At 41.4% G+C, this 16,822-nt stretch overlaps 1 protein-coding gene across 5 annotated transcripts in view; it reads left to right on the forward strand.

The window, feature by feature from the left end:
- LOC119372248 (centrosomal protein of 89 kDa) overlaps positions 1-10,778 on the forward strand; it is a 52,029-nt gene extending 41,251 nt beyond the window's left edge. For 2 of the 5 annotated variants that reach the window (XR_005179495.2, XM_037642726.2), the window contains 2 exons: positions 2,907-3,017; positions 7,598-10,778. Coding sequence is in view for 2 of the 5 variants with exons in the window: in XM_037642726.2 (XP_037498654.1) it covers positions 2,907-3,017; positions 7,598-7,718 (232 nt within the window). In the remaining 3 variants the exon portion in view is untranslated. Of the gene's footprint in view, positions 1-2,906; positions 3,018-5,694; positions 5,792-7,597 lie in introns of those variants that run through there. The other 3 variants (XM_037642731.2, XR_007417663.1, XR_007417664.1) reach the window with 3 other exon arrangements.
- The last annotated feature ends 6,044 nt before the right edge of the window (positions 10,779-16,822 follow it).

Genomic DNA, 16,822 nt, shown 5'->3' on the forward strand with positions numbered 1-16,822 from the left:
TGCCTGGTCTTTGTTTCTTTTTGTTTCCTTCCACATCACGAGCGGGTACAGAAAAGGGCCACTTTGTCGTGCGCATCTCAAGGGCAGTTTTCGAACTGAAAGAAAATTAGGAGCATTGCACGATAGAAAACACGCTCACGCTCCTCCGAGATTTGCTTACCACCAGGGGTAAATGGTGTATATAAATAGCTCGCCGTTATTTCACCGGCGCTTACATGGCGTGTGGTTGAGTTGTCTAACGCAGTGCGCTGGGGAGCGAGAGGTTGCTGGTTCGAATCCGCAGTTGGGTACTTCAGAATTTTTTTCTTCTGCTTTATTTTTCTTTGTGCCTTTTTTATATATATATATACCTACATATACATATCCAGGGCATGACGGCGACGGCAAAAATCAGCCGAGAGTGTCCATATAATTGCTATCGCAATAAAAAGCAAAGCAATAATCTGAATGTTTCTCACCATTATTAACATGTAACGAATATATATACTTGTAATGAATATAGAACATGATGAACAAATTTTTTGGTATTAGGTGTGGCTTTACTATATAACAACATGCAACTGTATTTGGAACATAACAGCTGCAGACTATGATCAAAAACTGTTTTTTTTTTCTTCACTTTCGTTTTTGTTGCACCAGCTGTTGATTGAATGTGCAATGTTTAACATGCCTGCCAATGTTGTATTTATTTTTCACAGTTTGTGAAGATACTGCCAAGGATGAACCCTAGTCCTTAAGACAGCTATTCCTTCCCCTTCCTCTGTCAGCTGAATATTTTCCAGTATGCTCAGTTCAGTGTAACTAGAGCTCTGAAAATCACAGTGCTAAATGGTTTAAATATAAAAGGGCTGTACATATGTAATATGTAACGGCCCCTTTGGCATGATTTAAAAAAATGCCAGAAATACATTTGGGCAGAGATAAGGTAATGAGTCCATGCCATTCATTTTCATGCTTCATCAGTGGTTAAAGTGGCACTCCACCCATACTATCTACAGGGCCGACGGAATTATGGATAACAGAATTATGGATAACTCTGGAGCAGAAGTGAGTGGAAGGAATCGCTATACAGGGCGTTTTTTTTAGGCAATAGAGATTTTTTTATAAAATTCTGTGACAGTCAGACACCTGTCATCTTCACACACAAACTGTACGTCACAGTGGAAATACTTTGCCGCACCTAAAGTTACATTGAAGTTGTTAACAAAAACTAGTTAATTATTTTTTAATTACTAACTTGTGGGCAGTCGTTTGTATGGAAAAGTTGTAGGATGTGATGATTTGTAGCACAAACATTTTTTCGAGAAATCCCAAAAGACATGTAATTTGAGATATCAATCATCGAAATTGAAGGCCCCGATCCAGCCGATACCAAAACTGATCGTGCCGGACGCACTGGAAATGGCGCTGCTGTGTTATGTCAGACTGGAACTTCATGTGACAAACTTTGGAAAAGAGGCACTTCACAGCAGGATCTGGTCAGGAAAAATGGCAAGTCATCTCAAGTACACAAGTGGACCACTTATTCATTGCGTATGATGTTTTGTGCTTATCTGATTCTGGCGAGCTGTACTCAACAAAACCGCAATTTCCACTTTATCTTCTCCATACAGCATAAAACTAGGGAGAAGCCACTGTGGTGCTTCTCGCAGACAAGCGGAAGAGTTGTTTAAGGAAGAACAGATAAGCACTACAAACCAAATGCAAAGAATAAGCGGTCCACTTGTGTATTTGAGATGACTTGACATTTTGCCTTACCAGATTTGGCTGCAACGCACCTTCTTTCAAAGTTTGTCATGTGAAGTTTCGGTGTGACATGACACATTGGTGGCATTTCCTGCACACCTGGCGCACTCATTTTTGACATCGCCTCGATCAGGGCCTCGAATGTTGATGATTACTATCTATGTGTGTTTTTTGGGATTTCTAAAAAATAGGTATGCCATTAGTTGTCACATCCTACAACTTTTCTATATAAACAACTGCCCTCAAGTTTGTAAAAAAAAGTTAATTAGTAAATTTTTGTTAATTAATAATTTCAACAATACTTTAGGTGTGACAAAGTATTTCTACCTTGACGTAGAGTTCGTGTGCGAAGATGACAGGATCCTGACTGTCATAGCATTTTTATGAAAAAATCTGTATATTCTCTAAAAAAAACGCCCTGTATTACACTGGCATTGGTTTCTAGAAATAATTTTGCTTGGGAGAGGTCAAACTCTGTAAACATGTCCTTAGGCACCACAGCATCTACTAATGCTCACATAGCATGTACGTACAGTCACATCTGCACCCACTTCACATCATCAATACCTGTTCTTGTATAGCAATATTCTTGGTCAAAAATGTATCTGTACCCAGTAGTACAGTGTTCCCACTAGCATGGGCAGCTTTTGAATTAAAGAAAGTATGCATAATTTTAGCCATTCTGGCCACGATTAAAACATAACAGCATGGTAATGTGTCACCCTTTTTCTGTGGTGATGATGATGAGGCACAAATTAAGATATTTGGGGCATCATTTTCTTGCTTGACTGCACATATACACCTTTGTAGGTGTGCATGCATGGTAGCTCTCCATTTTTTTGTGTAGTTCACTCCCAGCCAATCTTTTTTTTATTTTCCTTCTCTTCAGTTCTACAGTGTTCCTAGTCAGGACCCGCCAAGTGATATTGGTAATAATTTGAAAGGTGATAATGACCACTCAAATTTAGTTCTATAATCAGTTTACTCAGCCATTGAGGGTATATATTATGCTCCCAGGCATCGACTGTTGCTATTCTTCGGCTGACGAACATTATGGACAGGATTCGGTAATTTACTGCGAGGTAGTTGCAGTTTTCAAGGTCTGGTGACGGTGTGTTTTTTTAAATAAATGTACAGAACTTGTTCTAACTTTGTTGCAGGCGAGAAGTAGAGGGAAACCTTCAGGAAGAATATGAACAGCAGATATCTCACCTGCACACAAAGGTGGAGCAGAAGCAGCAAGAACTAGAAAGCGTTCATAGAGAAAAAAGGTAAGCCATAATTCTCGTGGTACAAAGAAGCGCTTATACCTTTTGCTCAGACCGCCTCACTTTATAGCCTACTGGAAAGGGCGTCTGTAGCCAAGTTGACCATGCCATGGGGAGCAAGTCTTCAGGCACACAAACCTATTGCTGCATCGAAAAATGCAATTCAAATTACATTTTTATTCAGGCAGGACGTGTGCTATCCTCCCTTTAAAAAAAATAACAAATGGTGGTGAGGTCTTCTTTGCTGGATGGTGTTTTCCGGATTGCTTTTGTAGAAAATAAAGTGTGGAAACCACTGTAAGGAGTTACGTTCACACAAGCAGCCAACTTTCAAACGTGGATTCTTTGAAGAGGTGAAGAGCTCCGAGAGACAGCGAAACTGTGCAGCATGCATAATGCGGAGAGAAAATCTATCGCTACAAAGAGCGATGTTGCACTGCGTGTTGCATGGCATTCCGATGTTTTGTACTCTAAGACTAGCTTCTGAACTGAAAAAGAGCAAAACACGATGTTAAATAACTGTAATTATTTATTCTTGCATGGCAGTCTTAAAAAAAAGATTAACAATTTTCTTTTTGAATATAACACTTTGAAAAAAAAAAAAAAAGCCTCCCCAAGGTCTGGTCTTTCTTAGGTAAACAATTCCCAAGTTAATGGGTTAAGACACTATCCTTGTCAATATTTAAGCTTTACTTTTTTTAGCTTTCTTTATCGTGCACAGAAGTAGGCAGATGAAGCAGGAGTTCTCACCTTTTTTTTTTTTAACTTTTCTCTGCCATGTGCATGTGTTGGATGTGGGTGGTGTGCCACAGCTTAACTCCTTAAATGACCATTCTGCCCCAAAATGAACATTTAGTAAACATTGGCACAACTATTACTAATTAGGCACCTTGCAGAAAAATGCTTCATTTTCCCAAAGTTCATCTGCAGTACAGCACTTCTTTCGCTGAGCTTGGCACAAATCACAAAATATGATGCATCCTGTGTAAGGCATCAGTTCTTTGGCAGAAATATAAAATGTAGATGGCTCACACTCTAATCAACCATGACATTGTAGATTTTGCCCACATCTGCTAGAACCCAATTAATTATTTATCAGTAAAAAATGGATGACATTGCTTTATTCTAAAGGAGCATGGCAAGTCTTAGAAATGTTTACTATAGTCATTGTGGTCCAAATATAAAAAAAAAACTGAAATGTGCAGCGTCACATTGACATGCTGGTATTGGGGTTTTCACATGAAATTAAAAAATGAAACTTTGACCTTCATGTCCTCTTCTGATAATCAACTTATATCACAAAATCAATGTAAGTAGGGTTTTCAACGAAGATCTTATCACTCTAAATGAAGTTAGTAGTGTTTCTTTATGGTGTCTTTTTAATTTTATTTGTTTGACACAGGCTTAAATCATGAAGTTGAATTAAAAACGTCTTTTTTATTGTTTGTTTTTTTTGCTCATTGTATGAGAGTTTCTTTATCATTAGGGGGAGTGTTCACATAGTTTACATATTTTCATCATTAAAAATGTTCATATAGCACACAAAAAAAAATTGTATATTCAGTTGAGCATAGAATATGAAGCACTTCCAAAATTATTTTAAAAAACTCGATGGAGACAAATGGTTATATATAAGCTTTAGGGTGTTCTAGAATATCTTTAATGCTGAGAAATGAAAGCCCAGGCAAATAGGCTGGTTATGAATTAGAAAGAACAAAATGGTGACCACATTCCGTGTTACAATATAACAGTAACTAAACAAATTAGCTGCTTTCAAAATGAATATGGTGATCGAAGTTTGGTTGATCACATTGCAATATAGGGTGAAAAAATGATTGCTTCATGTAACTCAGAAGAGTAAAGCATATAATATGTAAAAACACTGAGGATCACGCTAGTGATAGTAAAATTCACCAAGGAAATAGAATTTTATGTCCAGAAACGAACATTTATGTTCGTTTCTAAAGCCCATGTGCCAGTTACATGTATGACTGCTTATAAAAAACAGATAAGGTACAAGTTGCAGGGAAGATGGAATCTTGAAGCGATGAAAAATCCTTGGAACACGGGGTGTTGCTGGAGTCGACGTTTCGACAAGCGGTCTTGTCTTATAATAAATAAAGTAGCAGCTTTACATCACTGCTCAGTAAACTGCCTGTGCAGAGCAATGCTGCCTCCTGCAGGAGAATTTTTCTATATAGGTCACAAGAGTGGCTTAATATTTTTGTTGGAGTAGGCTCAAATAGCAGGGACTTGAAGCAACTTACCCGGACATACAACTTTAAAATTGTCTCTTCTAAGCCCTCAGTAACTGTATTTATTTCACAATGGCCAGCTTTAAAGAACAGCAGATTTTCAGCTATTAATTTGAATAAATTTTGCAATTTTTATTGGCAATTTAAATAGTAGTACTTATATGCACATTTCTACCTAAGATATGACCAAATATTTATTTACAAAGTGATGCAACAACCATAACACTCACGGGCGACATTATTCATGCTTCAGTATTTCTTCATGTCAGATTTCCTTGTGAGCCATTTTATTTTAGACAAAATAAAATCCCATCTGCTTGTTTGAGCTTCACAGATGACACAGTTATGGTGTCAGCTGTTGAACATCACACAGAACTTTGCCTTTAGCCAGTGAACCATGCCTCCATAATGTGCCTTTGTTGCAGGTGTTACAAAAACAGTAAAGCTCTGCTCAGACACATCATCCACTCGTGGTAGTTCTCACCATCATCCTGTTTACCATCATTGGAAGCAGTTTGCAGGGTATTTCCCCCACTTCTGTATCAGCACCAGTGCAAACTCTCTTAGTAGTGGTCACCGACACCAGTACCAGGAAGCTGTGAACACTTGAATACAAGGGCACCCTTGGTAGCGCTGTAATCTATGCTGCACTGTTGCAGGTGCACGATCACCTGGTTCAGAGCGTAAGGAGGTTGGCACCATGTGCTTTTTGCACCTGCTTGCCAGTCTGAAAGCCTGTTCTGGCTTTGCGACATTGTTAGCTTATGTGGCCATATGCAAATTAGGCAAGTGGATGGAACTTAATTATAGTGCTTGTGTGATGCTGGCACAGGGAAAATAAATGCACTCAATTTAGTTTGGTTGTGCTGCATGTCAAGTCAGCACGCCTGCAAGTGCCACAGCTGGATGTGCATTCCAAGTAGTAGTGAAAGAATTAAATTGTGAAACAAGACTGAATTTGTAGAGTGAGGGAGAAAAAAGAAAGGTTTTGTGGTTGGCAGCACGATAACTATTGTGGATTGAGCTATCTTTTTAGACTAGGGAAAACAGACTGCGATTCTTATGGCAACAACTCACTCTACTTCTCCAGGAATTAGCCATCCTGCTTGCTAATTAAAGAGTGGTACATTATTTAGCTGTCCTTGCAGAGTGTTCTGCTCAAAATGTGATGCACAAGAAGATTAAATGGGAGTGCATGCTTTCCAAAGGCACACAATAATTAACACAAGCAAGTTCATCAGTCATCTGTTCAATGTGGTTTATTGCAGATGATAATAAAGCAGATTTTTGCCAAGTAAGGCAGGCTGCTCAACAAGTCTGCAGTCTCCTTGTTCTCATTCATGAGAAAAATTCTTAGTCAAATACATGCAAGATTCTATGCAGAAATAAATGCAAGTGATAGTGTGCAACACACACACACACTGAACTTTTATTGCCTTTTCCTGGCTTCATAGCTGCCCTACAGATGAAAAGGTCATGAAGACACCAATAAAAAAATACTTTAGTTTGTATATCTTGCTAAATGTATGCGAGCAGCCTTCAAGCAGCTAGCAAATAAAGCTTATGTGTTCCACCAGTACAAGAAAACTAGCTAAATGATGCATTACGTAATGCATGAGATGTTTTAGTGACAGCTACCTGCCATTTAGCAATTGAAGATGTAGAATTTAAAAATTTTTATTTTAGTGTACATGTTGCAATTGCAGAATTGAAACCGACCAGTAAGAACTTAGCCAGCACCAATATCAAGACTTTTTGAAGGAGGGAATGAACGTCTGGAAACTGGATTCTAGTTACGTGTTAAATATAGCTCACAGATCACAAGTAATTGTGCAATGGTTGGCGTTTACCCACGACATGGACTTTGACCAGCAGAAATTTGTCTTTATGCTAATTTTCATTCATGAGAACGTTGTCCAAGTCTGTGTGCAGCTTTATGTCAGTGGTCCATGGCCACACAGCATGGCCCAATATTTTATCCCAGACACTCCAATGCATTGTCCTTCCAATTTAGCAGCGCTTTGGAAGCAGAGCTCTACTTTGCGGAGCATGCAACACAAAGTGGCTTACTCATCTTTGGTTGTGCTCTAGACACGCTGTACACTCGTTATGCAGGATTGGTTTTATCACATATGAAGTTGACAGCTGAACCATAGAAACTTTTCCTGCTTTGTCTGAATGCATGCATTTTACTGCGATTGTCTTTCGCAAGTAAAGAAATAAACACAAATATAATTGTGCAGCTTCGATGTGTGCATGGTATTCTACAGTGACATGTCCTGCATATTCTTGGTGTTGATTCAAATGCCACCTGTTCCTCTTTTTCAGGAAGCTGGAGAGAGAGCTCGAGCAGCTGTGGCAGGTATTTGCCCATGAAACTGAACTTAAGGCATTGCCAGGTGACACAGCACAAGCTTTTGCTCTTCATCAGCTTGCATCACAAAACTAAACCTGTGCAATTTACAGTAATATGAAAGCAATCCAATGTGGGCCTTTCTCACAACTGTGTGTTCTTGGCATGTGATTTTAAGCATTCAATGCTGATCTACAGTTGAATATATTGTTTACAAAAACTAAACAAAAAACTGTTGAAATACTTACTGCAGCTGAAAGTACTAAAAGACAGCTAGCACAGTTACAACAGTGAACTGGCACTGCTAAATGTATGTTGGGCATATACCTTGCTTCATGTCAGCCAGACGGGAAGCTTGACATGTGCTACAGATGCCATGATCCAGGACTTTAGTGAGGGAAGTTGGTAGCACAAAACAACGTAAACCCTGGAAATAACCTTCCAGCCTTTATTAGATGAACACCAGACCATGAATTTCCTTGTAGATTGTGTGGATGAGTCTGCGTACGTGTACACTCGGTACCTCTGTATGCTCCTTTGCACAAATGATGTACTGTCGCGCTCAGTACGACTTGCAAAACGGGAGCACGTGGCCCCGCAAGCTCTAACATTGCGCACAGCTTCAAATTGTTCTTTTTCGCACAACTAATGATATGATCTCATTTGGGATCCCCAATTGAGAGAACTGTGTGTAGTTGGGGAAATAAGGGCTAGCGGAAGCTATGTGCAATGTTTAAGCTAGTGAGGCCACATGTTCCCGTGCTGCAAGTCATACTGAGCGCAACTGTACAGTTATGCAAAGGTCTGTCTTATCTAAATTTATTGTCTTAAGGAAAACCATGTTACGGACTGCCAAAACATACTTTGGCACCTTATTGTGTATTATTACAATTGTAACATAGCATTTATTGCACACATGAATGTTCCCCTTCGAAAACATTGTTTGAAAAGAGTAATGTGCATCAAATGTTTTAAAAAGAATAGCATCTCCCTGGCAGCAGATGGTGCTATGTTGCTATAGTGCACTTTGATTTACATGAACAAGACAAACAGTACGACACAATGAATAATGATTTCAGATAAAGCATGCTTGCAACAATCGCCCCTGTTCATTTTCAGAGCAACAATGCAGTATATTAGGAATAAAACTTGTGTTCCCTTCCGATAACAATGGTCATAATTTGGCCAAGCACAGGACCAACTATCCTCTCTCAACAATACTGTCAGCATTAAGCAAAAATAATTGCAACAACTGTATGCTACATAAACAAGTGCAGAAACTAACACTGCATAGGCATTGTAGTGGTTACGTTGGCTTTCCTAATGAACATTGGAGTTTAACATGATGGCACTCCGCACTTACTTCCATATAAAAAAAAAGCAATAGGTGCTTTAAGCAGCACACTATTTCAGTTTCAATCCATTTCAACTCGACAGTATACACCTTTCTACTCACCATGGGAATGGTGAGCAGAAAGATGTATACAGTAATGCCAATTCACACCATAAAAAGTAATGCCCCAAAAGAATACAAACCATAAATTAGCAGATATGTCAACCTGACAAAGCTGAACAGAATAATAACAATCTGCAAGCTCCTTTTTGTGCAGCAGTGTTTCCAGAGACTTCCTGCTCGTTTATACTGTCTGTACTGCACTCATATTATCACAAACTTACCTCTGTTATTTGCTTTTTTGTTGTATCTTTGAAGACTGCCATGTCATTTTTCACCTAAAAAAAAGCACTAGGCACTTTGAGAAGCTAACTGAATTCAGTTTCAACCCGGTTTAGCACCAGAATGCAGAAGTATAAAAAATTATATTGTGGACAAAAAATAAGATGGCCCAGCATTTTATTTGCAGCAGAATTGAAATAGGGGTATTATAATTTTCCTGCAATTCTCCAATTGAACGTGCTGCATTGGCATCATTTCCTGGTATTAGTTGGCATGCTTGAATGTCGGGTGTAGCACAATGCCCCAGAGGACAGTGGAATCGTGCGATTTAACACTGCCACTGTGTGTGTTGGAGTTGCCAAGAAGTGGCAGTATGGGAGCGTTAGGCAAAGCGAGAATGCTGACAAGATTTTGGGAGCAGGAAATAGCTGCAAGCAACCTATGATGTCAAGCATTCCATTAAAATTTTGATCTTTTTACGCAAACAGTACAACAGCACGACAAAAAGACCCTTCTTATTTCCATGCCTGTCTGAAAACTGATGCATAAATTACAGTAAAACTGCATAAGCAAGTTCGCACCCTTTGGATGTATATATACTAGGAGTCCATTTGATGGCTCATGGCCTCGTTCAAATGGGAGCTGCCAAGTTACATGTACTATCGTGGCTGGCTGTTTTTAGCAACTGCTACCACAGAGGTAGCATTGCAGTACCGTGTTGTGTTCCACCACTTCATATGTGCAAACTTCTAGTCGACCTACAACGTGGAGGTGTTGAAAGACGCGAGAAACAAAAGTTACAAATTATGCCTACAAGTTTATTTGAATGATGTATACTTGCAAATAGCAAATTCGGGGCTTTAGCACACATATTGAGTACATCAGCTGTCAAACACGCCCACCAGCTTTTGCCACATGAAAACTATCACAAAACCCCCTTAAAAGCTTTACTTTAAAAATCTGCATTCACATGCAGCTGTAACCAATAATGGGCTTTCTAGAGCTAGGCACTCATGGTTTTTCTATTTATTGAAGTTGGAAGCCTTTGCTTGCATGTCTGTTTCTTCATGTTCTGGTCATATTGTGCAGCTTCCTTAATAGTAGTCGACCATTTTTATGAAGGAACCAGAAATGTTGCAGTTTGTAAATAAAAGTTTTGCCAAGGTTAGAACCACATAGGCACTCGGGGTAGTGGTAGCATTTACTTATACGGCATTACAGAATAACAACCTCAAGGAGCAAACTGGCATGCCTTGGCCATCTTGCAGCCATTGAATTTGGTTCCTTATGCTGTGCGGGGAGAGAGCTTTGAACTGAACAGTGTTCATTTTCCCATGTTGCATTTGTCGCATCCCATTCCCCCATTAGGACACCTTGGGACTGAAGTGCAATTCAGCACTTTATGCAAGTGATGTGCACCCAGTGACTTTATTTTATACTTGTTCACATGAACGATGAATAAACATTCTTTCTCACCTCGATTTTCTGTCCGAGCTGTGCTGAATGAATCTTTGGCACACAAGTGATTGATGCACACATGCTGGGCTTTTGGTGACGAACTGATGGAAAACTAGCAGCGCTGGGTTTACTTGCAATGTGAACCATATATGGTGGACCGTGCAAGGAGCGACACATTGGCTTGTATTCAAAAATGAGCGACATTTGTTGTGGTACGCTGAACACCACATTATGTGGGTGGGGTGAACTGCACGATTATCGATGATCAGGTGGCATACCTTGAATTCTGCCGATGTTATCGCGCTCGAAAGCGAAAGGAGCGGGCAAGGAGTAAAGGAGGCAACCATTCACTGGGGAACCTTAAGTGGTTTTTGCGGTGGGGACCTGTTAACTGATGAGACTACTACAGTGACAAGTTTTTTTTTTTGCACATGTGATATGAAGTGCATCGCTGTTCAGTTAATTTACTATGTTACTACTAGCCTTGTTAGTCTAACCTTCTTTCATTGTAAGTATCAGGGGCATAGACAAAAATTTATGTCAGGGGTTAGGGGTGGGTCTCACTCCCCTTTATGTATGTTGATGCAAGTCTGTATGTGCACATGCACACACACACACAATATATATGCAAGATGTAAAAATATTAGGGCGGGGGCTTGAACTCTCTGAATCTACCTTCTGGCTACGTCAATGATAAGTATGTATTTGAATAGCTATAAAATGATGGGTGGCACAATCACAAATAATAGAGATAGGACAAGCTCCGTTTTTATAGCGATGTTTCACCAATTATCCCAACAAGAACTGTTGTATATATAGGGTGTTTCAGCTAACTTGCACCTAGTATTACAAAAACTTATGTGCTACATGTGTCGAATTGGCCCAGTATTATTCTGTTGTGCGCAGCACGTCAGGATATTTTTCCAATCTGCCAAGCTGGATAATTAACAAAGATTGCTTAATTAACAAGTTAGCTGAAACACTTCGTATAGACATCTACAGGGGTACGTCACCAAATAAAGTCGTGCATGCAGTTACAGTGGCCTGGTCATGCAGTTGCAAGCACATGCCACGTAGATGTGTGTACTTCTCTCGTGGGCCTGCCCAGTCATCATGGCTATTAAGTGCTGGAGAACATTGGTGTGCGGCACCATATGAAAACCTAGCAACACTGGCTATCTTGTGGTAGTGAACCATGCGATGAGCAACAGTAGCATCGGCTTGTACTTGGAAATCCGCGCAATGTTGTGGTATGCTTAACACCAGCAATATTGATTCATATCTGCATGGTGAAATGGACAATTGTGGAACAGCGCAAAATAAAACAAAACACAATTTATTGTAGCGGCCACAAGATGGCGCACACCCCTGCAGAAAGAATCGGAACCGGCCAGAACCACTGGTAGAGTGGTTCTGGCTGGTTCCGGTTCCGCCGAGGTGCGCGCCATCTTGTGGCTGCTACACTATTTTTGCAGTGTTCCACAATGAAGCATTACCAGGAGACACAGTTAACCATGCTTTTGCATGGTTAAGTGTGTGGGTGGGGTGTACTGCACGATCATCAGCGATCAAGCGGTGCACATTGTATTTCACCAATACTGTGACATGCGAGAGCAAGAGGCAGGCAAGGATATGAGTCAAACATTCACTGGAAAACCTTAAGTGCTTTTTGCAGCAAGAATCCGTCCAACCACTCAACCATCATGGCGGTCACATGGTCTGACCAGTTAGACATCATAGGGACACACACTTTAGCTCGCGCAATAAAAAAAAAAGTGGGCAGATCCCACGCATTGTGGGAATCAATTTCATGTGAAGCAGTCAGCGAGTTGTGGCCTTGCCAGATTTTTTATCGAGACAAATGTCACTAGGTGGATAATCGTCTTTGTGCAACTGAGTAGTTGTGCACAATTGTGCGCTCATCTGGCAGGGTGAGCACACTGGTGTCAGTGCAACTCATGATCCGACGTAACATCATCAGTCCCGTTAAAGCAGAGACGTCAGTTTAATCGCCATTAAGTGCATATCATATGTAGCGGCCATAGGCGTATTCGTGCAACGCTCGATTACCGTAAAATGCCGAGCAAGCGCCCCCCCCCCTATGGTGAAGGATAATCTGACCAGATTTGGAGGGGGGCGCTTGCTCGGTCCTGTACCGAAATTCAACATGGCGGCGGGAGAGCCGCTTAAAGTAAAAAATGACCATCCACATTTCTAATGAAATGCTTTATTTATGTACTGTTTTTATTTTCCTTCGTCACTGTCAAATCATTGAAGCAGCGACCAGTTTGACCAATATACGACTGGCCACATGACAACGGAATTTCATAAACAACATTAGACACGCATTCAGTGTACTCATTCTTGTGGTTCTTTTTAAGCAAGCGATGCTCGTCTTGGAAAAAAAAGTGGCCGCAGGGGAGGAGGGGGAGGGGGGGGGGGGCACTTGCTCGGTCACTGGCGCTTATTTCAGATCTCTGGAAAACGGGAAAGGGGCGCTTGCTTGGAATTTTACGGTATAACTTGTGGCGTCATAGTATGCAATATTTGTTACATTGATATAGAAGCGGACAGCGAACACTGCAACCACAATGGCTTTGTCGTGACACAACGCTTATATAGGGTCTTTTTCTGAAGCACTGGCGTGGCTCCGTGGCTTGACTGCCACGCAGAATGCCGGTGTTCGAGTCCAGCATGAGCTGCAATTTTCATTCTTTGCTCCTATAGGGGTATTGCAACCATCGACAACACCACTGATCATGGCATTTTCTCAGACACTGGCTACTTCACACTGTCACGTTAAGATTTTCAAAGTCTTGGTGCTGCACACCTGCATACCACGGGCAGCAATATGCAGGTATGTGCCACACGTGACTGATGGAAAGGGTTTCATGATCTCCGAATTGTGTTCGTCACATACTCAGGTCCTCCTATGCCAATTTTGGTGCCCATCAAGTTAAGGAGACGAGCACGTGAGCACCTAGACGTAGGTGGCTAGATAGTTGATAGAAATGGCCAAAGTGCCTTTGGTTCGCCAAGATATGCTTCGCATTTAAGAAGCACATCACTGTTCAGCTGCCAAACTATGTCGGCGCTAAGTGCCCTGCACCCCATTTGGTGGGTCAGTATTTGGGGTGGCATCATTTGACTCACTCTTGACAAAAAAAGAATGCATTTAATTCAATCACTATTCTACACGCAATTCTACTCTGCTATATGTGCCAATGAAAAACTATGCTCCGCTGCACATTCCAATGGCAGCTGCCTTATTTCATCCTCTCCATTGGCAAAACTCAGAATGATTAATCAGCACCTTGGGGTCCCATCACTTTTTATAGCTAAAATGAACGAAACCCAATGATTAGATCATTAGACAGATCGCATCTGCACCTTCTGCACTCGTGCAGAAGGCAGAGATATGGCATACTTCTGCCTTCTGCACACGTGCAGATATAATTTTTATTTTGTCCCAATGCTGGAAGGTAACCTGACTGTGCAAGAGCTCCGCGATGTCCTTACCATTGCCTAAACTGCATTTATGCTTCATCACGGAGAATGCAGTTACGGTGATCCATTGAAGGCTGAGCATTTTATTGCAGATATCATTCGACTTCATTTTCTTTATTCTTGTTATACTTACATTTATGGCAAGAACTTGGCAGCCAAGTTGAAAGCAGCTAAACGAGGCAGCACACACATTGGAAGCATGAGGCAGAGTGATGTCAGTGTCCAAATAGTTATGTATTTTGTGTTTGCACATGGCATGCTCAGCAGTGCAATGCCAAAAAAAAAAAAAAAAAAAAAAACGCGTATCTGCGTGCTTTGCTGCAAATGTCGTTGAAAGACGATATAGTCTTCTGCCATTTATGTTTTGCCTAGCCTCAGACAGCGCCTATGTTGAATCGGCCACATCTGGCTGGCATTCATAAAATAGAGGAGGCGCTGCATGAGATATGGACGCCATCTGGCAGTGGTGTCGGGAAACATGAGCTTGTGCAGAACCCAGGGCCACTGCCAGGTGGCAGCACCATATCGTCGGCAAAGGGCTTTTTCGTGCATAGCGTCGCATTTTCAGTGCAGCCTAAGAAACACGAGGGTCTTTAGAATTACGTATCTATGTATTTTCTAGTAAAGGAACACACCACCTAATACTTACGTATTGATGTTGCGCCTCACATATGCGTAATATTTGATTTTTGATTGACAATGTTCACAAGTATGAATGCAGCTACCAGTTCAAGATGGCTGGGCGTTCAGCAAGTGCTTAAACTTTGGCCGGGTGGCTAAATCATGTAACAGACAGACCGACCAAAATTTCTGCGTTCAAGTATCCCAAGGAAGACTATCGTCTTTAAAACCGCGTGATGATAGAATTGCATATAAAGAGGCCTGGGGCGCGGCCTCACCGGTGACCACAGCCGGAAATGCACTCCCTCACCAGAGGATTGGCCACCCTGGTGCAATATTTGGCTACTACCTCCCACATGAATACACCAATTAACCCTCGGCCCTCAGTTCCCAGCAGCTGCCAAGCAACTGACCATGGCGGCAATCAGACCTGCGACGCAGCGGAGGGTGCCAAGAATCTCGGGGTCCTGACAGGCCGCCATTGGAATCTGAACTTGGCAACGTTTAATGCTAGAACTTTATCTAGTGAGGACAGTCTAGCAGCACTATTTGAGGAACTGGAGGGTGTTAAATGGGATGTAATTGGGCTCACCTATGCTATCGTGGCTTACCTGACAAAAGAGAATTGGGGGGCAGGGTTCCTTATCCATAAAAATATAGCTGGCAACATAGAGGAATACTATAAGCGGGTGGCAACTATTGTAATTAAGCTTAAAAAGAGGCACAAGATGAGGGTGGTACAGGCCTACGTGCCTACATCCAGCCATGACGACCATTTAATTGAAGGCTTCTATGAGGACGTGGAATCGGCAGTGAACAAGGTAAAAACGCAGTATACTGTACTGATGGGAGACTTTAATGCCAAGGTAGGCAAGAAGCAGGCTGGAGACCAGAGAGTGGGGGATTATGGCATCAGTTCTAGAAAGAGAGAGGGGATTCATTAGTAGAGTTCGCTGAACGTACCTTTTACCAAAAACGGGTGAACCGTAAGTCGACGTGGAGGAGCCCTAATGGTGTAACTAAGAATGAAATGGACTTCATACTGTGTGCACACCCTGGCATCGTGGAGGATGTGGAAGTGGTTAGGAAGATACGATGCAGTGACCATAGAACGGCAAGATCTCGAATTTGCCTAGACTTGAGGAAAAAACGGCAGAAACCGATACACAAGAAGCCAATTAACGAGCTAGCACTGAGAGGGAAAGTAGAGGAATTCAGGGTCTCGCTTCAGAACAGATACTCGGCTCTAGCTGAAGGAATCGACCTTAGCGTTGATGCAATGAATGATAACCTGACTAGCATCGTTACGGAGTGTGCAGTGGAAGTCGGAGGTACAGTCATAAGACAGTACATTGGCAAAATCTCTCAGGAGACGAAAAACCTCATTAAGAAACGTCAAAACATAAAAGCCTCAAAAACGAGACAAAATAGAACTGGTAGAAGCTTTCAAAGTTAATCAATAGGCATAAAGTAGCAGACAGAAGAAGAAATAACATGGAGAGGATTGAACATGCTCTAAAGAACGGGCGCGGCCTCAAAGCGGTGAAGAGAAAACTGGGGACAGGCAAAAACCAGATGTATGCACTAAGGGACAAGGAAGGCAAAGTCACTAACAATATGGATAGAATAGTTAAAGTAGCTGAGGAGTTTTACAGAGATCTGTACAGTAGGCGGGACAACCAGGATGATAATGTAAGTAGTAGTAGGCCAAAGGAAGTGGACATCCCACCAGTAACGACATGGGAAGTAAAGAAAGCCTTAGAGGGAATGCAAAGAGGCAAAGCCGCTGGTGAGGATCAGGTAATATCAGATCTGCTGAAAGACGGTGGAGGTACCAGAATCTTTGAAGAATGCTAATATCTTAATCCATAAGGGGACGTCAAGGACTTGAAAAATTACTGGCGGATCAGCTTACTGTCCATTGTCTAGAAGCTGTTTA

The sequence above is a fragment of the Rhipicephalus sanguineus genome, chromosome 1, assembly GCF_013339695.2.
Source record: "Rhipicephalus sanguineus isolate Rsan-2018 chromosome 1, BIME_Rsan_1.4, whole genome shotgun sequence".
Classification (NCBI taxonomy): Eukaryota; Metazoa; Arthropoda; class Arachnida; order Ixodida; family Ixodidae; genus Rhipicephalus; species Rhipicephalus sanguineus.